Source organism: Vipera ursinii (genome assembly GCF_947247035.1).
Source record: "Vipera ursinii genome assembly, chromosome: Z".
In the NCBI taxonomy this organism is placed as follows: domain Eukaryota; kingdom Metazoa; phylum Chordata; class Lepidosauria; order Squamata; family Viperidae; genus Vipera; species Vipera ursinii.
The window spans coordinates 56630996-56657154 of NC_139517.1; the positions used below are offsets into that span (position 1 = coordinate 56630996).

Consider the following 26159-nt stretch of genomic DNA (forward strand, 5'->3'; position numbering starts at 1 on the left):
TTTGTATGTTACAAGTTTATCATAGTTAATTAAGTTTGGGTAAGCAAAGGCTTCTATTGTTGAAAGCCATTCAGGTATCTTAATATAATTTTTTTTATTTTATTTTTTCCCATTCTAAGAGAAGGGCATTTCTTATAGCATGATTCTGGAAATATCTATGTGCTTTATTCTTCCCGTACCACAGAAGGGTATGCCAGCCAATCTGCAGGTCATGCCCCTCTAGGTATAATAGTCTTTTATCTCTAAGTATTATCCATTCTTTAATCCATGTTAGAATAGCTGCGTGGTAATATAACTTCCAATCTAGGAGTCCAAATCCTCCCCTTTCTCTAGTGTCCTGTAGCATTTTCACTTTAATTCATGCTTTTTCCTCTTGCCAAATAAATTTCAATATTATGGTATTCAGTTCATCAAAAAAGGCCTTTTCTAATTTTACCGGAATTGTTTGAAATAAAAAAAGTATTTTCAGTAAGATATTCATTTTAATTGTGGCTATTCTCCCCAGCATTGTCAGTTGGAGATTTTTCCACTTTTCTAAGTCCAGTTTTATTTGTTTTAATAATTTTGTATAGTTGTCCTCTTTTACTGTTATACATCTTGCTGTTAGGTAAATTCCCAGGTATTTAACTTTTTTGACTATTTAAAGGTTTGTTTTTCTTGCAAGTTGTGTTTTCTGTTTTTCTGTTAAGTTCTTTGTCAACATTTTAGTCTTTTCTCTATTTATTATCACGCCTTCAACCCCACCATATTGTGGCCAACAATTTTGTGCTTGTTTCCAGAGATTCTTCCAATATAAAAACCAAGTCATTCACGAATGCCTGCAGTTTATATTTTTCACCCTTTATCTCTAGTCCTTTAATCTCAAAGTCTTGTCTAATATTTCTTTTTTTATTGAAAAGTTTTACAGTACATTTTTAAATACAAAACCCCTCCCATCCCCCTCCCCTCTCCCCAAACCTCCCCAACTCTCCCCTCCCATCCCCCCCTCCCCGACTTCCCAGAGCTAAATACAGGGTATAAAAATACAAACAAACATAATCTAAAATATGCAAACAACAATAAAATATTAAATTCTATCGCACTATAACTCTTAATAAAATAACTCCAAGCTAGTTATACATCATATAAATCCACTACTTATTCAAATGCTAAATGAAACTTTTTAGTCCCATATTTATTCTGGATATAATCAATCCATCTTCTCCACTCCACAATATATCTCTGTTGCGATTGGTCTTTCAAATACGCTGAAATCTTTGCCATTTCTGCCAGATTGGAAACTTTTAAAGTCCATTCTTCTATAGTCGGCAGTTCTTCCTTCTTCCAATATTGTGCTACTAAAAGTCTCGCTGCCGTAATTAAATTCAACATCAGCTTAGTGTCCACAACAGTAGCATCTGTGATAATACCCAATAAAAACAATTGCGGACAAAACTTTATCCTTTTCTTGAATATTTTTTGCATATTCCACCAGATTTTAATCCAAAAAGCTTTAACCTTTTACAAGTCCACCATATATGAAAATACGTTGCATCCTCACAACCACACCTCCGTTTGGGCTGGCAGTTTGGATACATACTTGCTATTTTTTTAGGATCTAAGTGCCACCTATAAAACATTTTATAAAAGTTCTCTCTTAAATTTTGGATCTGTGTAAATTTTACATTTCTCACCCAGATCTTTTCCCAAGTATCCATTGTAATTCTGAGCCCACTTTATCATACAATCTTTAACAAGTTCCGTCTCTGAATCAATTTCTATCAATCCAAGATATATCCTTTTTATATGTGCTTGACCTTGACCTCTAATTTGCTTTACCAAATTTTCATCAATCATTGAAAAACCAGTTTTCTGGTCCTCTTTCCACCTAGCTTGTAATTGCCCATACTGAAACCAAGTTTGAACAATCTTTTCTTCTCGTAAGATATTATACGGTGTCAAATGCCATACATTCCTTTCCAAACTTAAACTTTCCTTATATGTAGTCACATCATGTTTAAATCCCACATTTATATTTTCTATTGTGTGTTTAGGTATTGCCCAAATAGGTATCTTATAATTTAACATGTCTGTACTTTTTCCAAACTCGCAACAGAGCATACCTTAAAATATGTATCTTAAACACATTATCCACCTTCTTGTCATACAATAAATATGCATGCCATCCAAATAACAAATGATGACCCTCAAGATTTAATAATCTCACTTGTGTTAAATTAAACCAGTCACTTATCGCTGACAAAGCTGCAGCTTCATAATATAATTTAAAATTCGGCATTTTAAGACCACCACTTTCACGCGTATTTTGCATTATCTTAAATTTAACTCGTGGCTTTTTCCCTGCCCAGACAAATTTATTAATTCCTTTTTGCCATTCCTCCAAATTTAAATCCTTTTTAAGTATAGGTATCATTTGAAATAAAAATAAAAATTTTGGCAAAACATTCATTTTCACTGCTGCTATTCTTTCCAATAAAGATAATTGTAATTTTTTTCCAACTATCTAATTCTTTTTGTACTTTTCCCCATAACTTTTCATAATTATTTTTATATAACTTCACATTTGAGGGTGACAAATATATCCCCAAATTTAACCCTTTTAACTATTTCAAATCCTGTTAAAGGTAAAGGTAAAGGTTCCCCCGCACATGCGTGCAAGTCGTTTCCGACTCTAGGGGCTGGTGCTCATCTCCGTTTCAAAGCCGAAGAGCCAGCGCTTGTCCGAGGACATCTCCGTGGTCATGTGGCCGGCTCTTCTAAAACAGCCTTTTGTGATACTGTCATGTTTTTAGACAACATTTTAGTTTTTTGTATGTTGACCTTAAATCCAGAAACTTTCCCATATTGTGTTATTATCTCCATCAATTCTACCACTGAATAATCAGGCTGAGTCACTGTAATAACCAGATCATCTGCGAACGCCGTCAATCTATAATCCTGGTCTCTAATTTGAATTCCCTTAATTTTATCTGAATCACGTATTTTAATCAGTAAAATTTCCAATGTTAAAACAAATAATAGAGGTGACAACGGGCACCCATGCCTTGTACCTTTTTCAATATTACATACTTCAGTCAAACTATTATTAACTATTATGCGGGCTGTTTGCTTTTGATATATTGCCCTGATTGGTTGTAAAAATTTATCCCCAAATTCCATTTTCTCTAATACTTTCATCAGAAATTGCCAATCCAATTGATCAAAGGCTTTTTCAGCATTCAAGAAGATCAACGCTGCAGGGATCTGATTGTTTCTTTCCAAAAATTCCAACAAGTCCACAATATGTCTCACATTGTTCTTCATTTGTCTACCACTTATAAACCCAGTTTGATCACCATGAATTACTTGTTGTATTACCCTCATTAATCTGTTAGCTAAAACTTTGGCAAATATCTTGTAGTCCGTATTCAAAAGTGATATTGGCCTATAATTTTTTGCTTGGGTGAGATACTGATCTTCCTTCGGAATAAACTGTGTGCCCAACCTTGAGTTTAACAAATACTTTTGATCTGTGGCTCTAATATGTGTTTCTTGTAGACAAATAACATCATTCTTAAATTGTTTTAAGTATTGAAATACTTTCTTTCTCTTCTGTCGTGAATTTAAACCATTAACATTCCAGGTCAGAAACTTTGTCGCCATCTTTCGTGACCTGAAGCTTTTGGAGCGCTTCTTCCAAAATCACCTGCACTCTCTTAGGTCACGCTCCTCCCACTGCTTCACTGTAAGTAAGTTTTGGAGGTGCCATCATAACTCTCTGCTGTTCTTGTTCTTGCTCTCGTCTCTTTCGTCTGGCAGCAGCACGTGTCATTCTCTGGTCTCTAACCTCCTCCGATGTTACTGAAATTTGATCCACTCCTGTAACTTTCTGGAATTCTCCATCTTTCATCTGCGTAACTCCTTCAGCACCTTGTACATTCTCACTTTGAGATTGACACTCTCCCTCACCATTCTTCTTTTTGGATTCCAAAAGTGGTATGGGGACTGCTTTTAAAACATTAGTATAAAAATCACGTTCCTATAACACTGTAAGAAGACAATGTCTCGTGCCTGCATACATCACCACCATGCCCACTGGTATCTCCCATCAGAACTGAATATCCTGTCTTCTTAATTCTTGTGCCAGAAAAGCAAATTCCTTCCTTCTCCTTAAAATTCTTGGAGGGATCTCTTTTAAAATTAAAACTTCTTGTTCAGCAATTGCAAATTTATTATTGTAAAAAGCTTGAATAACCTCATTTCTAATTGCTCTCTTTGTAAAGTAAACCACCACATCTCTGGGTAGTTTCCTTTGTCTTGCAATCCACGAATTAACACGAAATATTTTGTCTATATCATCCATAATTCCTTCTGCTGGTCGCTCCAAAACACCTTCCAAAGCCTCTGAAACTATTTTTTTCAAATTTTCCTTAGAATCCTCTTTTAAACCTCTAATTCTCACAGCAAACTCCATCTCCCTATACTGTACCAAGGTCAAATCGTCGTCCATCTTATCCACCACATTTTCAGTCTCTGTCATTTTTGCATCTAATCTGATATTAGTTTGGCTGAGATCTTCCACTCTCTCGTCCAGACGCTCTATACATACAGCCATACCTTGAAATGCAAGTAAAATGTCTGCCCTCATTTCTGTAAGCTTCTCCTCCATAAGTTCAGCTAATTGTTGAGATTGCTTTTTCAAAGCATCTTGCAAAACATCCTGCAGATCTTTCACTGTAAAAGTTGGTACAGGTGCAGGTGCAGGTGCAGGTGCAGGGGGGGGGCATTAAAGCTTGTAGCGAAGATTGCTGCACCGGAGAAGCCCCCGCGCTTCTAGGAACTTTAGAGGATTTGGCATCCATTTTCACCCACTATTGCCTGTTACACACTTTCACTTTTATCAAACTCCACAAAGTCCACCGAGTTAAAGATCATAAACTTGCTTTCACCTGATTCTACTGTACCGCTCTGCCTGCATCCAAGTTATCTGAAGTTCGCTCTTGCTGGCAGGGATGGTGGAGCAGTGGGGTAATGCCTCCTTAAGTAACACCAGCTGCCTGCAATTAGTGCAGGTTCGCATCCCACCAGGCTCAAGGTTGACTCAGCCTTCCATCCTTCTGATGTAGGTAAAAGGAGGACCCAGATTGTTGGGGGCAATTAAGCTGACTTTGTAATAATGCCACTGGGGTGTGTGTGAAAGCCCTAATAAGCAGGCATGTACATAGAATGAAGGCTACTGCTCAGTTTGTAAGCCACCCTGAGTCTTCGGAGAAGGGCGGGATATAAATGGAATTAAAATTAAAAAATTTTTTAAAAAATGGTTGCTACGCCCTGCTCTGCTCCAAAGCCCTGGAGCAGAGGCGTCCCGAGGTCCGGAGCAAACTCAGGCTTCGGGGGGGCTCAATCCTTCAGCCACCAGATTTTCAACTCTGGTGGCCCGGGAGAGCTCTACCCCTGCCTGGGCGCTCACCCCCTCCTCTTCTCCCGAGGAGCGGGCTTCCGAGCCATCAAAACAGCTGATCGGCGCTGTTTTCGGCGGCTCCACGGAGACGACGGGGCTGACAGCCAGAATGGCTGCCGGCGGCGGAGCCTTGCCACCCGGAAGTCCCCGTCTTGTCTAATATTTTTGTTCAACACTTCCAAGTGTTAATATAATGGGGATAAAGGACATCCCTGTCTTGTGCCCTTTTTAATATTAAAATTTTCTCTATAATCTCCATTTATGATTATTCTAGCAGTCTGTGTATCATAGATTGCATGAATTTCATTCATAAAGTTTTCCGCACAGTCCATTTCAACAAGTTGCTGAAACATAAATTGCCAATTTAAGTTATCAAATGCTTTTTGTGCATCAAGGAATATCAAAGCCATCTGTTTCCCTGGATAAACTTCATAGTACTCTAAAACATCCAGAATTGTTCTTAAGTAGTTATTTTTTTTTATCAAAAAGCCGTTTTGATCTGTATGTATAAATTCAATCAAGAATTTCTTAATTCTGTCATTATCGAAGCAAAAATTTTATAGTCTACATTTAGTAATGAAATTGGTCTATAGTTTTTTATATGTGTCAAGTCTGTATCTTCTTTAAGTGCTAAAGTAATATTAGCTTCAATCCATGTCTTTGGTATTTTAGTTTCCAGGAGAATTTCATTGCAAAGTTCTTTTAAGGTTGGAGTTAACATATCTTGTAATGCAGTGTAAAATTCTGCAGGTAATCCGTCTGGCCCTGGAGTCTTATCCCTTCAATCTATATGCTAGCCATCTTCCCGGCTTGTTTTGAAAGAAATTCTGTTTAGTCCGTTTAATCTGTTGAGCCATTAATTTCATCTCAGCTAAGTTTAATTTGTGCTTTATTATTTCCATTTGTTTCTTAAGTATTGCTTTATCTGGATCTATTTGTAAGTCTGATTCTAGCTTTCTAAGTTCCTCCCTCAACTTTAATTGTAATTGTTTCTTTTCTTTATTCTTCTTAGCAATATAGGTTATAGCCAGGCCACTAAAATATGCTTTAGCAATGTCCCAAACATTTTGGAGTGATATTTCTTCCTTCTTGTTTATTTTAAAGAAAAATTCCATTTCCCTTGTTGCTAGTTGTAGGAATTCTTTGTCCTTCAATATCAATTTATTTAGAGACCATCTAGGTTCCTTCTTAATTCCTTTCCAAGTCATTTTTATTGGATTGTGGTCTGCCCAGTCAATGATTTCGATTTCCGTCTCTTGAATCATCAGTTTCAAGTCCAACGAGGTCATCATGTCGATTCTTGAACATGATTTGTGTCTATTTGAGTAAAATGTATACTGTAGTTTCTCTGGGTTTTTCTCTCGTCATATATCTAAACTACTGAATTCTTCTATCATTTTTGAAAATGCTTTAGATAATAAATTTCCTCCTTTCCTTCCTTGCTTCAGATTTTTATAGTCCAAAGTTCCATCCACTAGTACATTAAAGTCTCCCATTATACAAAAGTTTTGGTAGTTTAAGTCTAATATTTTCTTATAAAGTTCAAGATAAAATTGTTCTTATCATTAGATGCATATATTCCAATAATTAATATCTGCTTTTGGTCCACCATAATTTCAACCATTAGAATTCTCCCCTCTTCATCTGCATAGATTTGTTTGGGACTCATCTTTTCTTTAATATAAAAGGTTACTCCTCTTTTCTTTTGAGGTGCCGATGCAAACTAGAGTTTGCCAATTTTTGGTTGTACTAAAATTTTGATATATTGCCTCTTAATATGGGTTTCTTGAAGACAAATTATGTCGATTTTTAATTTTTGTAAGCATGAAATTTTTTTCTCCTTTTGAGGGGGAATTTAAGCCGTTGATATTTATTGACAAGATCCATGTCTCCTCCATCCTTTTCAATTATATCTAGGTCTTAATCTTCTAGTCGATCTTATCTGTCTCTGATCTCTTGGTCTTGCACCTTCTTCTGAATGGGAGTATGTAGCTTTAGTTTCTTTGGTCTCTTCCCTCACTCTTTGGTCTACCTCACCTTTAACAGGCATTTCATCTTGTTTTTTGGGTTCTGGATCGTCTCTCTCCAGAAAGGCTCTGTGACTGTCAAAGAACTCCAGTGCTTTAAGAGGTGTATCCAGTCTGTATCTTTTCATATCCCAATAGATTAAAATCCCTTCTGGAATCAGCCATCTAAAGTTCACTCCTTTTTCAACAAGTTTCTTAGTTAGAAATTGGTAGCCTCTTCGAGCCTCTCTTATCCTTCTAGGGATTTGCTTAAGAACCACAATTTCTTTTTCTTTTTATTTCAATGATTCATCTCTTACTTTTCTCAAAATGTCATCTCTTGTAGCTCTTTTTAAAAATCTGACATGCACTTCTCTAGGCACCTTATTTCTTCTAGCACAGTTGGAGTTGACATGATAAATCTGGTCTACTTCCCCTTTCATTTGTGATTTCCTAAATCCTAATACATCTGCCAGCAACTCTATTATCAGTTCTAAAAGATCCTCTTCCTTATCTTTTTATATGTTTTGAAATCTTAGAAAGTATGATGCTCTTTCCATTTCTATGACCGCGAGAGTGTCTTCCAGTTCTCCATTTATTTGCATCAGTTTTTGATTTTCATCTTTCAGGTCTTCTAGTTTCTGATCAACTTCAGTTGACTTATGTTCCATTTTTTGGATTCTTTGTTGATTTTCTGCAATCATCTTTTGGAAGTTTTCCAGTTGAGAATCTATATTGTTGATTTTTTTATGTAGAAGACTGGGCAGCATTAGCATCATAGATTGCTTGCAGAATTGCTTGGATGTCCTTCTGTTGGGTGTCAATCTTCTCCTGTTGTAGCATTGTAGTAATTTCTGGTAGACTGGGCTTGCAGAAGTCAAAGCAGGAGCAGGAGCCTTTTTCCCCCAAGTTTGGATAAATTAGAAATGCTCATCTTTGTCTTCAGGTCATGTGGTGTCTCTGCCAAATGGCCAAATTTTGTAATCCATAGGGCTCCTAATAATTAGGAGAAGCAAACCATCAAAAATAGTAAAAATAGTAAGAAATAAGGGTATCCACAAAAGTAGAGATCCCCCCAACAAGTGGAGGTGGAGCACAGAAAGAGAAAAAGAAAAACAAGACAGTACAAAAATAAAAGGAACAAAATAGGAGGTGTCTAGAAAAATAGTGGGGCAAAAGAAAAAGGGTGTCTCCCCAAAAAAATAAAAACAGAGAAAAGATGAGAAAAGATAAAAATAAAAATAAAAAGACAAAAAATAGAACTAAAAATATGATAAAAATAGGTAATAAAATAAGTAAAATGTAGTAGATATAAGTAAAAATGTCAAAATTATAATCCAGGAAGTTATATTCAAAATTAGATAATAGCAATCCCAGGCCTCTTTGTATTTATAATCCAGGGGAGTCAGGTAGCTTCAAAGACAAACTTGTTTGGGCAATAATCTATCTTAAAAAGAAGAAGAAAAAAAGAAAAGAATACACATCAGGCAGGCCAAAGAGACCAAAAGGAGTCTTTTTTTCTGAAACAAAGTTTCCAAGGACCTTCAAAGGAATGTCTGGGCAAACAGCCAAGTTCCAGTCAAAGATAACTCCATTCAGGGAGGATGGATGTAATTTTCAGATTTCACCACTAGATGGCATTAACTATCCATTCCCACCATGGGTGCAGGGAAAGTAAAAAAAAATATAACTTTCAAGTTTAAAAAATTTAAAAGGTAAAAATAGAGAGTAAAAGTTATGATGGCTGTTAAGGAATTTGTTGTGCAGAGGTCTCCTTGTGCTACCAAAGAGTTGCACAGAAAAGGAAGGGTACTGAGAGCAGTAAGAGTCACACACAGGAGTACACTGAATTGTAAAAGCAAAAAGTAGTTTACTTTTGAGGTGGTGTAAGAACAAAAATGCACAGTCAAAAATAAACAGTCCAAGTAGCAATCCAAAATACAAAGTCTTCTTACCGGTCCAGAGGTCAATACACAGTTCAGGTAACAGAGCAAAAACAGTAACAGTAGAGAGCAGTGAATTCAGAGAGAGAGAGAAGCTACGTTCCTAGCTTCCTCTTATGGCCATGAGAACACTTACACACCCATTGGCCAATTAACATCTTAAAGCCATAGCATTATGGTTAATATATTTTCAACCCAACATTGTAGGCTAATACCATATGCCTAACATTCTCCCCTTTGGGTAGAATAATATATAACTCTTACAATCTTATGCACATTCTTTCACAATTAGCATTGTGTTTCACAGCACTTTGTACCTTCGTAAAATGGTCTGCAATATTTACATCAGCTTATGTGTTTTTGTCTAATGGATTTCCATCCATAGAGGCTTTTCTTTATTTCCCAACAATCATGGTCTCTATCACTGGTCAATCCTGGTGGTATTATTAAATAAATAGTATGTTGCAATGGAGCATGTAAATATGCAGTTTCAACATCTACATGGTTAACCATATATTGGTTTTTAGCCGCCCATACTAAAGCTGCTCTTAAAGTAGTTGCCCTCAGACTGGGTGCAAACACCTCATCATAATCCTCAGTAGTTTGGGCAAAACCTTGTGCAACCAAACGTGCCTTATGGGTTACGGTCCCATCTACACCCTTCTTTAACTTATATATCCATTTACAACCTATAGCTTGCTCACCAGGTGGCAGTTTTGCTTTCTCATAGACCTTAAGATCCTGCAAAGACTTCAATTCCCTGTTCATTGCAGCTTTCCATGATGCCTGTTCCTTTTCAGGATACATCCTGATCTCATCATAGTTAGAAGGAACTGAACTAACTTGACATATTATACTTGCTTCATAGCGATCAGATGGACGTATGATACGTGTTGAGCACCAAGGAATTACAGGGCTTTGAATTTTTGACTCCTTTCCTTCCTCTGATTCATCCTTTATCTCCCCTATCTCCTTTTCATCTTTTATATTTACAGGAGATGTATTATCATTACTAGTTACATTATCAGAGGAGTCCTCAAACACTAGAGGATCAGTATTAACAGTTTCTTGCTCTAACCTATCCCAACCAACGTGCTCAAGGAATTTGGCACTTGCACTGTTATATACATTAGTTGTGCCCTGTTCCCAGAAACGATAGGATCTGTGATTAGCTTCATAACCTACGAAGTATAATTGCCTAGCCCTATGTTGGCCTTTACTCCTGAGTTGTGCAGGAATGTGGACCCAAGCTGGGGTGCCAAACGTGTGCAGGTAATCAAGGTTTGGTTTTTTACCATGCCATATTGTGTATGGTATTTTACCAGTAGAAGTATTAACAACTATATTCAGAACATGGTTTGCACATTTTGCTGCCTCCCCCCACAGTCTATCTGTTAAGCCAGAATCTTTTAACATGGTTCTCATCATGGCTTGTAACGTTTGCCCACGTCTCTCAAAAATGCATTATGTTGAGGCCTATAAGGGGCTGAACGTTTATGCTCAATGCCAGCTGATTGTAGCATATCAACAAAGCGCTTATTTGTAAATTCAGTGCCATTATCAGTAATTATGCACTGAACCTTTCTCTTTGTTTTTCTCTCCACAAACCTCAGCCAGTTTGCAAATTGTTGGAAAGTGTCTGCCTTTGAATTAAGCAGATAACAAAATCCATATCGAGAGTAGTGGTCCAATATACTTAAAACATAAAATGACCCTCCTAAACTTGGTTTCATGGGTCCAATTAAATCGGCAAACACAACTTCCAAAGGTACAGTTGTTTTGAAACCGTTTAACCTGTTTGCAGGAGTTGCCTTACTCTTTTCCTGATTACAGGCATTGCAATTCAAATACTTACTACATGGCTTCAGTTTAATTCCTTCTACTAACTCAACTGTTTTACGTAGTGAGTTAAAGTTTACATGCCCTAACCACCTATGCAATAAATGTGTACATTCATCATGTGGCTTCTTGTTCTCACATATTGAGTTAGCTTTAACTGTACTAACCTGGTTACTTGTGAGAACGAACAAACCATTTTTCAAATTAGCAGTTACACAGGTTCCATTCCTTTCAATAGTGCATTGCTCCCCTCTGAATGTTACCACAAACCCAACTTTAACCAATTCCCTTACAGATAACAGGTTGAATCTTAGCTTAGGTATATATAACATAGGTACCTGGACAATAGGAATTACCTTCACCAGAGGCCTTCATCCTCCAACCGTTTGCCAGTGAAACATATTGGTTGCTGTTTTTCATATTAACAAACCTCTTTTTTACTTTGGTGATGCATTGTGAAGCCCCACTATCAACAACCCACAATTCAATATTTCTGGATGTTGGTTCACCAGAAACAGCCAAACCAATGCCCTTCTTAGCCTTCCCACTGCTATTCACATTCTGTTTTCTACCCTTTCTACAGAATTTGGCTATATGCCCTCTAGCCCCACAAGAATAACATTTCTTGACGTTGTAAGCAGTGGTGAATGGCTGCTCCTCTTGTAGCTGTGTCTCTCTCAGCTGGTCTCGGTGTCACGCCTCCTTCTGGACTCTTCCAGCAGTCTCTCAGAAATGTTAGTCAATGTCAGTTCCTCTTTGGTCAGGACTTCCAAAGAAGAAACATACCCATCATAACTCTCATCCAGAGATGACAGCATAATGTAGACCTGATGCAACTCTGAAAAAATCAGCTCCTTTTCATGAAGCTTTTGAAAAGTTGCCTTCATGTAGTTTAAATGGGTCAGCATATCTCCATTCTTCTGCAGACGAGCCCTAAACAGCTTATGTGTAAGGTGTATATGTGCACCCACACTGTCTCGAACATAAAGCCTTCGCAAAATGCCCCAACACCTAGCAGCAGACTCCTCACCACGAATATGGACAAGCTGCTGGTCATTCAGTGTTAGTCCAATAATACAAAGAGCTTTCTCATTGCTTCTTTTAAAGTTATCTATCTTCTTTGCATCCTCTTCGTTATTTGCATCCCAAGCAGTAGTATCTGGTGGGTTATTTACAACAGTCCATAGTCCTTCCTTGCGCAAAAGCAAGCAGCATTTCGTGGACCAGGAAACATAGTTTGTCCCATCCAACCGGGTTATCCAGGAGATGCCTGACAACAGTTCTTGTGCCATTTTACACCAAAATAGCTAACACAAACTCAGCGAGGAATACTGTGTGAACTTACTCTCAGTACAGGCCTGGGCCCATAACCAGTGTTAAGGAATTTGTTGTGCAGAGGTCTCCTTGTGCTACCAAAGAGTTGCACAGACAAGGAAGGGTACTGAGAGCAGTAAGAGTCACACACAAGAGTACACTGAGTTGTAAAAGCAAAAAGTAGTTTACTTTTGAGGTGGTGTAAGAACAAAAATGCACAGTCAAAAATAAACAGTCCAAGTAGCAATCCAAAATACAAAGTCTTCTTACCGGTCCAGAGGTCAGTACACAGTTCAGGTAACAGAGCAAAAACAATAACAGTAGAGAGCAGTGAATTCAGAGAGAGAGAGAAGCTACGTTCCTAGCTTCCTCTTATGGCCATGAGAACACTTACACACCCAATGGCCAATTAACATCTTAAAGACATAATAACATTATGGTTAATATATTTTCAACCCAACATTGTAGGCTAACACCATATGCCTAACAATGGCTTTCACACAAAATGCCCAGTTCTATAGAAACAAAAACTTTCCCAAACTTTAATGCCACAAAGAGCCTTGTAATAAAATAAGATTTTCACTTAACCAGAAGCTTAAACCACCACTTGTCATTTGGAAGGGGAGAGATAAAAGGAAAAAAATCCACCCCCTCCCTGAAACTAAGGGCTTCACTTTCAAGGGCTGAAAAGGTGCTTTCCACTAAAAGTCTTGGGTTGTAGGGAGAGTAAAAGGAATTTTCTCATCCAGTTCAGCTGTTTGCTCTTTCAGTTGCAGTTCTTTTGTCTCTACTGAACAGCTGACAATGGCAGATTGCATGAATGTGGTCCGCCTTTCTGCCTGCCAGTTACAGGGGTTCTGTTGGGACCAGCAGTCCGGCTACTGCCTAACCGTGATCCTCAGACATTTGCCCTTTGGGGGCCGCCTTTGGGTGGCATTCAGTCCATTCAGACCCACCAGCTGGTAGAATTCAGACCTGGAGAAGAGAGAAACATTTCCCCGAGTCTGTCTTCAGCTGATGTCAGCGGAACCTCTGCCAGGCCCCAACTTCTTAGAGGGCTGCAAGGATTGCTAAGCACATTGACTTGTGCTTAGATTGTATGCCGCCCTGAGTCTTCGGAGAAGGGTGGGATATAAATGGGATAAAAAAAGGATTGTAAGTATTTTGTAGAGAGATACACTTTATCTCCAATCCTAAAAGGTTTTTGCTCCACTCTCTTTTTATCAGCTCAGGCTTTATAGGCGTTTCTGGCCTCATCTAGTGCTTTACGTAGTACTGGCCAGGTATTTTGTAATTGTTTGATCAATTCTTGCAAAGAGGGGATTTCAGATTCTTTGGAGAGTAACTCTGGAATGGGGACAAATGTCTGCCCATTGGCAACCTGGAAAGGGGTATAACCAGTGCTCGAATGCACAGCATTATTATACGCCACTTCTGCAAAGAGCAATAGATCAGTCCAATTATCTTGCTTATAGTTGATAAAGCATCTAAGGCAGGGGTGTCAAACTCAATTTCATTGAGGGCCGCATCGGCATTGCGGTTGCCCTCGGGGCCGGGTGGGTATGGCCAGGGTGGGCGTGGCCTACCAGGTGGGCGTGGCTAGAGTACGTATGGCCTACTGGGTGGGTGTGGCCAGCTCTACATCGTTCGCATCAAGGGTGCCTATGGGGCCCTGGGGAGGAGTGGGACAGATCTGAGGGTCTCTGGCAGAAGGAGGGTCTCTGGGCCAGGGCCAAGGCAGTGGGGGCCGTTCCCTCACTGTTTCCAGGATGGTTTCGCGGGCCACATGAAACCACTTTGCGGGCTAGATCCGGCCCCCGGGCCTTGTGTTTGACATGTCTGATCTAAGGTATTGTTCTAGAACTGAGTTCAGTCATTCTGTCCCCCCATTTATTTGAGGATGACGACTCTATGAGAGTCCTTGACTAAAACCCAAAAGATCTAGAAAAGCTCTCCAGAACTTAGAAGAGAATTGGATCTCTCTGTTTTGATACGATGTGTTGTGGGGTCCCATGGAAGCGATAGATATGTTGCACAAACAGTTTAGCTAGCATTTTGACTATTGGGATTTTTAGGCAAGGGATGAAATGGGCTTGTCTAGAGAACAGGTCTATAACCACCCAAATAACTGTATTTTCAGAGCTTTCAGGGAGCTCTACAATAAAATCCATAGAGATCTCTCTCCAGGGTGCGGAAGTGCTCACCACTGGCTGTAAAAGTCCCGGCGTCTTCCCTTGCCATCACTTAGCTGCAGTACACATGAGATAGTTTGCCAGATAGTTCTCTATGTCCTTTTTCAAAGAAGGCCACCAAAATTGCCTTTTTAGTAGATGTGGAGTTTTAACAAATCTAAAATCTCCCACAGTCTTAGAATCATGCCCAGCTTGCATTATTCAATAATAATAATAATAATAATAATAATAATAATAATAATAATAATAATAATAATAATAATAATAATAATAATAAAGTTGGAAGGGACCTTGGAGGTCATCTAGTCCAACCCCCTGCTCAGGCAGGAAACCTTATACCATTTCAGGCAAATGGCTGTCCAGTCTCTTCTTAAAAACCTCCAGTGTTGGAGCATTCACCACCTCTGGAGGCAGGTTGTTCCACTGGTTAATTGTTCTAACTGTCAGGAAGTTTCTCCTTAGTTCTAGGTCGCTTCTCTCCTTGACTAATTTCCATCCGTTGCTTCTTGTCCTGCTTTCAGGTGCTTTGGAGAATAGCTTTACTCCCTCTTCTTTGTGGCAGCCCCTGAGATATTGGAACACTGCTATCATGTCACCCCTCACTCTTCTCTTCGTTAAACTACACATACCCAATTCCAGCAACCATTCCCTATATGTTTTGGCCTCCAGCCCCCTAATCATCTTTGTTGCTCTTCTCTGTACCTCTATCTTAAGCTTGCTGGCATGTATAGTTTCTCTCCAACCCAGGCCAGGTCATCTTTGATTAAGCATAAGTTCTTATGATTCTGAAACCACTCAGCCTCTAGTGCTTTTTTGAAATCCTTGCACACTGTTCGATCTATTGGCTTTATGGTTTTGCTCTGTGTTCGAGTAATGACTGGCACTGCAAATTGCTTAGGAGCCATCAATGGTTCAATTACTTCTGATTTAAAACTGTTATATTGTGGCATTCTAGATAAAGCATCTGCTAAGAAGGGAGATAATGGATTGTAAAATTAAATCAGTGGAAATGTTGGGACCAGTATGCTTGTTTAGGGTACAATTTTCTAGGAGTTTTAATTGCTTCCAGGTTCTTATGATCAGTCCATATTTGGAATGGTATTTTGCTCCTGTCTAGGAAATGTCTCCAGGTTAGAAGGACCCATTGTACACCACTTTACAGCCCATCGCTGCTCAGTTTCAGAGAGTTTTTTAAAAGTATAAGCACAGGATTGCAGCTTGCCTTCCTCCTGCCTTTGGAGTAGGACTGCTCCTATGACCACATTGCTAGCATCGACCTGAATGACAAAAGCTTTCTCCAGGTCAGGGTGCTTTAAAACTGGATCCATAGAGAAAAGTCTCTTTAACTTCTCGAATGTGGCTTGACACTCCCCCGTCCACTTCAGCGGCTGGCTGGATTTTGGTTTGTCTGCTCCCTTAGTCTTTAATAGATTTGTAATTGGGAGTGTGATTTGCACAAATGAGGGAATGAACTTCCAGTAAAAATTTGCGAAACCTAAAATACTTTGCAGCTGCTTTCTAGCACAGTTCTAGGAGCCCACTCTAGTACAGCTCGTACTTTCTCTGGGTCCATTTTGACCCCCTTACTGGAAATGCAATAACCCAAATTCTTGTGGAATTCATTTTTAGAGAGTTTGGCATATACCTTAGCAGAGCGCAGTTTATTCAGTACTGCTCTAATTTAATGTGTTCTGCCTTGGTTTCCATATAGATCAAGATGTCATCAAGGTAAATTAAAACTCTTTTGTAGAGGTGTTCATGCAGAACTTTATTAATTAATTGCATAAAGAACAGCAGGGAGTCCTTGCAGGCCAAAAGATAGCACCTTAAACTGGAAACAAACCATGGGGCAATAAAACACAGTCTTCAATTCATTACTCTCCCTTATTCTTATGTGGTGATATGCCTCCTGCAAATCCAGTTTGGAGAAAGTTTTTCCTTTTGACAGGTGTGCTAACATGTCCATTATGAGGGGAAGGGGATTACAGGTTCTCCACGCATATAGCATTCAGGCCTCTATAATCTCCAGTATGCGGAGACAAAGTGACCCATCCTTCTTTTCTCTGAAAAGCATGAGGGCTGCCACCAGGGATTTTGCAGCTGGATGAAACCCCGTGCTAAGATCTTTTCAATAAACTTATGAAGTTCATTAAGTTCTCTTGGGGTCATGGAGTACATCTTTGGTTTGGGAAGTATTGCTCCTGGGATAATTTCAATGGGACAGTCTGTGGTCCATGGGGCAGAAGCTCATCCAACTTCTTTTCACTGAACAGAATTTCGGTATTCCGGTGGGAGGCTCTGCAATTCCTGTTCACTAAGGGCAGAGGCTAATTCGCGATGTAGTCCATGCCTCCTGCCTTTCCCCCACTAATTCTGGGCTGACCATGCAGCTGGTGCAGCCTGAGTCCAGTAAAGCTGCAAATTTTACTCTCTTCATGGTATGGACAGTTCTAGGGGCACGATAATGGGGTCAGTTGGGCCACTTACCAAGTGGTTGTTCTCATAGTCACTCTCGGCTGCCTCAGAGTCATTGTTTGCAGGAGCTGTAACTTGACCCTCAGACCTCCAGGCTCGGAGGAGTTCCACGATCTCCTCAAATGCCATTGCCAGTTCTCCCAGGCATAGTGTAGCTTTCATAGGTGCTGGTCCCCTCTCTTTGAGGTACCTTGCTGTGGCAGTTGATTGCTCTGTGCCCCTCTTTCCCAGACTTGAAGCATGCAGTGGATTGGGGTGTGGTTGGTGATGACCAGGTGGTCTCAGCTCTCTTTTTCGGTATTCGCTTGAAAGTGGGTTTCACTGGGCAGTGTTGGTGCTTGCGTTGATCTATTTCCAAAGGAACAAATACAGATTGGGTAAGACCTGGCTTGGAGGCAGTAAATGTGATAGTCCTTAGAGTCTTGGTGGACGATCACTTAACTATGAGCCAGCAGAGTGCAGCAGCAACCAAAAAAGCTAATACAATGCTGGGTTGTATAAACAGAGGCATAGAATCAAGATCATGCTATGTACTAGTACCACTTTATAAAGCCCTAGTAAGACCACACCTGGAATATTGCAGCTAATTTTGGTCACCATATCACAAAAAAGATGTTGAGAAACTGGGAAAACTGGGAAAAATTCAGAGAAGAGTAACTAAAATGATCAAAAGCCTTTTGACTAAAACATATGAAGAACGGCTGCAGAATTTGGGTTTGGCCAGTCTAAAGAAAAGAAGAAATAGGAGAGACATGATAACAGTATTCCAGTATCTGAGGGGCTGTCACAAAAAACAGTGGGCCAGGTTGTTCACCAGTACATGAGAGGGAAAGATGAGAAACAATGTTTGGAAGCTGATCAAAGAGAGAAGCAATCTGGAATTAAGGATTGTCCTGACAGTGAGGACCATCAACCAGTGGAACAGCTTACTCCCAGACCGGGACCGGGCATGCAACAAGCCTCCTGGGGACAATGGCCTGGAGCCCCACCTCCTATCAAACCCATGTTTGATGGAGATCCTGAGAAGCTGTTTTTGTGTGGACTCACCTGAACCACTATGCTCCTGCCTACCCCAATGGAGCTGGGATGGTCAATGCCAACCTAGAGGGGGGAAGCAGTTGAGTGGGTGAGCACCCTGCAGGATGAACACCAGAACTGTGGAACATCAATCTGTTTATGGGTGAACTGAGAGCCAGGTTCGAAGATGAGTTCCTAGCTCTGCAAGCTGAGAAGGACATCCATAACCTGAAGCAGAGAGGGAGACCAGCCAAGGACTACATTCGAGAGTTCTGGAAGATGGTGGGCAGGCTCAGACTGTGGCTGGAGCCATTGCTGATCCACCACTTCAAAGCATGATTTGTTTCAGGTGTGCACCTACCGAGGAGTTCCTGATCAGCTCTGTGAATGGTACCACATGGCTATAACCTTAGACATGGAACTGGACCACTACCAGAGGCTCATCATCTTTGAGTCCAGACCAAGGTAGGCTCAGGAGAGATGATGAGTGGTCTGATGCTCCCAAAGTCCCGCAGCACCAGTTCCCTTCAGCCACCAGTGGGGACCCCAATCAAGTGCTTCAGTTGTGGCCAACTAGAACACTCTTTCCCAAGCCAAGAGTACATCTGTCATCACCACAAAGACAAAGAGAAAGCCTTATTCTGTGCGGGAGAAATCAAATTGGGCCAGCCAAGAGCAAGCTGTCTGGGTCACTTTTCCACCCCAGGGAGAAACAACCTCATCCAAAATGACTCCTGATGCCAGCACATCATGACAGTGATGATGAGGGGAAAAACGACCCAATGGTGAGCCAACTCATCCTGCCTTTTGTCTTTCTTGTGAAAGTTACAGTACCCAATACAGGAGCCCAAATGGACTTAAACCTTTTAATTGACACGTGCTGTACTAGATGCATAATCAACCTCCCTATGGTGGTAAAGCTAGGAATTCATGCCAATCTACTGCCTCTAGCCATGAGATTTGAACAGGCAGATGGATCACGTATAGGAGGAACTCCTGCCATGCATCTAACTGAACCAATGCATTTAGAAATGGGGGAGCACTGGGAAATCATCCACTTCATAGTGGTCCCAAAAATGACTGAATCTGTAATTCTCAGATTGTCTTGACTTAATTGATTTAGTGGGAGGATGGAGTGAGGACCTTAAGGTTAGCGATGGAACCCCTTCCCGCTCACATACCCATTGAGATGCAAGAAGCTGTCGATACTAAAGAGCAAAACCTGACCCTTGAACCTGTGAAAGCTACCATAGAACCCATTCCAGGGACCCTACTTATACCAATTGAGTACCGAGATTTAGCAGAAACTTTCAGTGCCAAACTCCCTAAGCCAAAAATGTATTCAATGACACCCAAACAGTTAAAAGAACTGAGGGAGTACATTAACAGGAATCTGGCCAGGGGTTTTATTCAACCTGCAAAGTCACGGGTGGCTGTCCTTGTGCAGTTTAAGGAGAAGAAAGATGGGTCACTGAGACTGTGTGTGAATTTTAAAGGGTTAAATGCAGTCAGTGTGGAGAATATGTAACCCCTCCCCCAATGAAAGGGATGTTGTCCATTTGGCAAAGGGAAAGTTTTTCACAAAATTGGACTTAAGAGAGGCTTATTACCGTGTGTGAATTAAACAGGTGGATGAATGGAAAACAGCTTTTAACAGCCCTCTGGGAAGATTTCAGTTCAAAGCTATGCCCTTTGGAACTCACAACACCAAGTAAGCCAGCCACTTTGGGTTCCTAAACACATTACATTTGGTCTGAAGGCAATTTGGGTGGCAGGGGCTGAAAAAGGACATTGAAAGCTACATATGGGTTTGGGGTTTTAACATTATTTTTAACTAACTTACTACATTGGGCACAATCATTTAACTTTAAATCTTGTATCCTGTATTCTTATTTTTATTACCCTGTACACCGCCCTGAGTCCTTCGGGAGAAGGGCGGTATATAAATCAAATAAATAAATAAATAAATAAATAAATAAAAAGCTGTGCCACTTGTGCTGCCATGAAAAAGCAACCTGGAAACCTGCTGGATTGTTGCAGCAGGTAGTGGACCCCTCTCAACCCTGGGAGGGGACAGCTATGGACTTTATTGTTGAATTACCAGAAAATAGGGGGAATACGGTAATAGGGACTGTCATTGACCTCTTTTCAAAGCAGGCTCATTTTATAGCCTGCTCAGGGCTTCCCTCTGCTAAGAAATTAGCCAAGATGTTTCTGAAACATATATACCACCTCCTCAGTGCTCCAAAGAGGATTATATCGACAGGGGAATTCAATTTATAGCAAGGTTTTGGAGAGACTTTCTCAAGCTAGATGGGTCCACACAAGGACTTTCGTTGGCTTTTCATCTGAACATGAATGGATTGGCTGAACGAACTAATGTGATGGTAGAACAATACATCAGATGCTACATTGACTACCAACAAACTGACTGGGCTGACCTCCTGCCTTTTGCAGAAGTGGCTTATAATAATGCCATGCACGGCAGTACTGGGCTCACTCCATTTAAAATAACCACCAGCAGAGAGTTCGTTCCTACGCCTGAATACTCCCAAGAACCATCTGCCTCACAAACTTTAGATCAGTGGGTAACATGGCAGACTGTTTGGACTAATGTAAAAAAAAAGCTCTAACACAAGCTGCAAAAACATACAAAGAAGAAGCAGATAAGAAGCGATCCCCTCAGAGACTGTTGCGGGTAGGGGAGAAAGTCTATCTTTCAACTAAATATAAAGGACTCAAATTACCTAGCAAGAATGGGACCAAAATTTCTTGGTCCTTATCCTACAGGTAGAATTATAAATCCTTGATAGTGGAGCTACAGCTTTCTCATGTTGGGGAAAATCCACCCTATTTTCCATTGTAGTTTGCTAAAACCTCTCAGAGAGTCGTCCTTAAGAGCAATTCCTTACAAAGCACCTGATCTCCTTTTGGTTGGGGGGGGAGACTCATTATGAAATAAAATGAGTCTAGATTATACAAGGGGGGATTACAGTACTTAGTACAGTGGAAAGGATATCCATTGTCAGAGGCAACTTGGGTGAAAAGTACAGTTGTCAAGGCAGATTGGTTGATAAATTTTTCCTATGATAAGCATCCTCAGAAACCTCGGGGAGATTCCTAACTTTTCTGTTTATTTCTCTACAGGATCTGTTTTCTTTTGGGGGTTCCGACTGTCAACTCTGCAATAAACCTGAATGAAGCAATTTGGCTCATTTTCAGTTGCCACTAGAATGGGGGGGATTTTTCTGTTGTCTTAAACAGTTCCTGTGGAACCAAGGTCATTTCTGTTTGTTAGACTGGTCGGCTGTTTAACTTTGTATACTGTAACTTTTGGGAGGGAATTTTAGTATTGTTTTCACTTTTGACAGTGCCAATACCTTGTAGCCAATAAATATGTTCTTAAAGAAAACCTGAAGCCTCAGAGTTCTATTTTAGTTGGTCTCATCTATTGAAATCATGACACATTCTTTACACTCAATAAATTCCAAGCTCCTGAAGAGCTTATACATTTATGGATCCCTGAGGTAACACCTTTCACATTTTCTTACATTGTACCATAATTTCTCTAGGATGGATAATAGTATATTTATTTCTGACTTGATTCTGGGTATAGAATAAAACTCTGGCTGAATCCATATTTAATTCAAGTTGCTGCAATTTTTTAGGCATGTTTGGTACTTTCATGTAAAAATTCCTCATATTAGAATGAATGTTGCTATAATTTTAAATACTGTACTATTTGTGCTGTACTGTTTATGGTAATAAATAGTATAGCATGGTACAGGGGTATTTTCATCAGTCTGGTTGGTTTTGAATATGATTTATTTTGAGTTATTTTCATTTTCTGGTATTGTTTATATTAAATTTCTTTGAACTGTAAGAGGAAATAAAGTCATATTTATATACCATGTATATTTATGACAGAGCAGATTAAAGGCATTAGATAATAGAATTATCTAGTGATTTAGGCCAACAGATAATGTTTTACAAAATGTAAGCAACTTGAAAACTTACATTGTAGCATTAAGATAAAATATTTTCCTTACTTATCTGTTTCAAAATGTTTATTGTTTTTATTCTTTTAAAATTTCTTTAATACAAATTATATGTAGTAATTATAAATGTTTATAGGTTTGCATCACGGAGACTTGGTTGGGCCCAGAGGGCGGTATTCCTCTGGTTGATCTTTGCCCACCAGGTTTTCGGGTGCTACACCGGCCTCGGGCTCAGGGTAGGGGTGGGGGAGTGGCTGTTGTTATGAGGGAGACCTTGTGTCTGTGGGAGGCCACCGTTCCCCAGATAGTCGGGTGTGAGTCTCTCTTCCTGAGATGCGGCCCTGGTGCGCAGTTGGGCTTGCTGCTGGTGTACCTTTCGCCTAGTCACGCAGCAGCAGCCCTGCCTGAGCTTCTCCATGTCCTCTCTGGGTTGGTGATTGAGTTCCCGAAACTTATAGTTTTGGGGGACTTCAATCTACCATCCCTGGGAGGATCATCTGAGTTAGCTCGGGAGTTCATGGCTTCCATGACGGCCATGGACCTGACACAAGTAATTTCGGGACCGACTCTTGTGGGAGGCCACACCCTTGACCTGATTTTCTTATCTGGACGGTGGTTAGATGATCTTGGTGGGGGCTCCCTAATTGTTATGCCCCTGTCATGGACCGATCATCATCTCCTGCGGCTGATCTTCCGTTTTGCCACTCCCCACCATGGGTGTGTGGAACCAATTAGATGGTACCGCCCCAGACGCTTAATGGATCCTGAGAGGTTCCAGGCAGCGCTGGGGTCCCCACCTGCCTCCTTCGCTCACAGCTCGGCGGACGCATTACTGGGAGCCTGGGAAAGGGCAGCCACTGAGGCTCTTGACCGAGTTGTACCCTTGCGGCCCCTGACCCAGTGCAGATCCCGTCGAGCTCCATGGTTTTCCGCAGAGCTCCGGGAGATGAAGCGTCGGAGACGGGGCCTAGAGAGCGGTTGGAGATCCAGCCGATCCGAATCTGACCGATTGCGACTAAGAGCCTATATTAGGTCTTATCTCGCTGCGATAAGGGTGGCGAGGTCTAATTACTTTGCTACCCATATCGCGTCCGCAGATAATCGCCCGGCCGCCCTGTTTAGGGTGACTCGCTCCCTCCTTAATCAAGAGGTGAGGGAGGAACCCTTGCAGGGGCGTGCCAAGGAGTTTAGTCAACATCTGTCGGACAAAATCGCTCGGATTCGGACCGGTCTGGACTCTGACTGGGCAGAGTCTGACGATCAGGACACGGGCGGTCTTGTCGATATTACCTGGGAGGAGTTTGATTCTGTGACTCCGGAGGAAGTGGACAGGATTATGGGGAGGCTGAGCTCCACCACATGTTTATTGGACCCGTGCCCTTCCTGACTGGTTTATGCAGCCCGGGAGAGGACACGAAGCTGGTTCCAGGCAGTTATATCGGCTTCTCTGAGTGAGGGTAGCTTCCCCGCTGTCTTGAAAGAGGCGGTGGTGAGGCCTCTCCTCAAGAGGCCTGCCTTGGACCCAGCTGTGTTGAACAACTTTCGTCCGGTCTCCAACCTTCGCTTCCTTGCGAAGGTTGTTGAGAGTGTGGTGGCGCATCAGCTCCCTCTGGTCCTGGATGAAGCAGATTATCTAGACCCGTACCAATCGGGTTTCAGGCCCGGGTACAGCACGGAGACGGCATTGGTCGCGCTGGTGAATGATCTCTGGAGGGCTCGGGACAGGGGACATTCCTCTGTCCTAGTCCTATTAGACCTTTCAGCGGCTTTCAATACCATCAACCATGGTATCTTGCTGCGGCGTCTCAGGGGATTGGGAGTGGGAGGCACGGTTTTACAGTGGTTCTCCGCCTATCTCCTGGGACGTTCGCAGTCGGTGTTGACAGGGGGGCAGAGGTAAACCTCGAGGTCTCTTGTTTGTGGAGTTCCTCAGGGGTCGGTCCTCTCGCCTCTCCTGTTCAACATCTATATGAAACCGCTGGGTGAGATCATTCGTGGCTTTGGAGTTGGGTATCATCAATATGCTGATGATACCCAGCTTTTTATTTCGACCCCAAACCACCCCAGTGATGCCCTCAATGTGATGTCCCATTGCCTGGAGGCGGTTCGGGTCTGGATGGGGAGGAACAGGCTTCAACTCAACCCCGACAAGACTGAGTGGCTTTGCATACCTGCATCCCGGGTTAATTCGGAAATTCCACCTCTCTCTATGGGGGGTGAATTATTACCCCCCGTAGATAGGGCTTGCAACTTGGGAGTCCTCCTAGATTCACGGCTCACTCTGGAAGATCACATAGTGGCTGTGACTAGGGGGGGCTTTCGCCCAGGTTCGCCTGGTGCGCCAGTTGCGGCCCTATCTAGGCCGGGATGACTTATGCACAGTCACTCACGCGCTCGTGACCTCTCGTCTGGACTACTGCAACGCTCTCTACATGGGGCTGCCCTTGAGGACCACCTGGAGGCTCCAACTGGTACAGAATGCAGCCGTGAGAGTTGTGTTGGGAGTCTCCCGATACTCCCATGTTACATCTCTGCTCCGTGAGCTGCATTGGTTGCCAGTTGTCTTCCGGGTGAGATTCAAGGTACTAGTAATGGTGTTTAAGGCCCTACATGGCAGGGGTCCGGAGTACCTTAGGGAACACCTGCTGCCGGCATCAACTTCCCTTTGCCCGGTGCGTTCCCACAGAGAGGGCCTCCTCAGGGTGCCACCGATCAGAGAATGTTGATTGGTGGCCCCCAGGGGGAGATCCTTCTCTGTGGGTGCCCCAGAGCTATGGAATCAGTTACCGGTTGAGCTCCGGATGGCACCCGATCTTCGCTCCTTTCGTCGCGATCTAAAAACATTCTTATTCGAACAAGCCGGCCTGGCCTGATGGGGGATTGGGGGGGGTTATTTTTTATTGTTGTTTTATTGGGGTTTTAATATTGTATTTATTGTTTTTAGTGGGCATATATTTAATCCTTTTTTAATTTTTGTGACTTTGTAGTTTTATTCTTGCCCTGTTCACCGCCCTGAGTCCTTCGGGAGAAGGGCGGTATATAAATATTATTAAATAAATAAATAAATATTTGAGGTCAAATATAATACTTGTGCAACAATTAATTAGGTTGAAGGGAGGTGAAACTTGTTGCATATTGGCTTTGCTTGGCTGGAATTTAGTTGCCAGGTTTCACAAGATACCTCTGTTCTATATTGAAAATGAATAAAAGGAAACTGAATTGTAGTTACCTTATCAAGGATTAAATTTGTGACCTTGTTTCAAATTAAGTCTGTTCCCCCTTCAAAATAGAGGAATTTTATGTAAGGAAAGAATTCACTTTCAGCTTTTGAATACTGTGCTAACTATGAATTGCAATTATCTTTTGAATTGCAAGTGTCTTCTTTTTATGTTTATTTTTAGGACTCAATTGATCAGACTTCAGCACATACAGGTCAAGATCTAGTGGAACCTGGATACCAAAAACAATCAAGTTGCATTTCATTAAATCAGCAAGGAGGTAAGGCAAATACAGACATACCGTAGTTTCTGGCGTATAAGACTACTTTTTAACCCATGAAAATCTTGTCAAAAGTCAAGGGTCGTCTTATACGCCGGGTGCTGAAAATTTAGGAACAGGGCTGGCTGGAAAACCTGGAGCGGATCTCCCATTTAGTCTGCGCAGGGAAAGCGGGACCAATTGGAGAAGAAGCTGCAGTCTGTGATTTTTTACAGGCTGGGGTCTGGGCGTCTTTTCTTCTAAAGTTGAAGAGCAGCTGTAGTATATACCAACTTGAAAGGCAGGTGGGGAAGGCAGCAGCCAGAGCAGCGGCTTAGCTCTAAGGACACATTTGACTCAGGAACTGGGCTGGCTGGCTGGAAAACCTGGAGCGGATCTCCCATTTGGTCTTTTTTAAAAAAATCCCATTTATATCCTGCCCTTCTCCGAAGACTCAG

At 41.4% G+C, this 26159-nt stretch overlaps 1 protein-coding gene across 5 annotated transcripts in view; it reads left to right on the top strand.

Annotated features, from left to right (window-relative positions):
• GRB10 (growth factor receptor bound protein 10) overlaps positions 1 to 26159 on the top strand; it is a 332636-nt gene that overhangs the window by 154027 nt on the left and 152450 nt on the right. For 3 of the 5 annotated variants that reach the window (XM_083377119.1, XM_083377123.1, XM_083377120.1), the window contains exon 3: positions 25626 to 25722. The exons of the other annotated variants lie outside the window; for them this stretch is intronic. In XM_083377119.1, coding sequence (XP_083233245.1) covers positions 25626 to 25722 — 97 coding nt within the window. The remainder of the gene's footprint in view (positions 1 to 25625; positions 25723 to 26159) is intronic. 5 annotated transcript variants of the gene reach the window in all.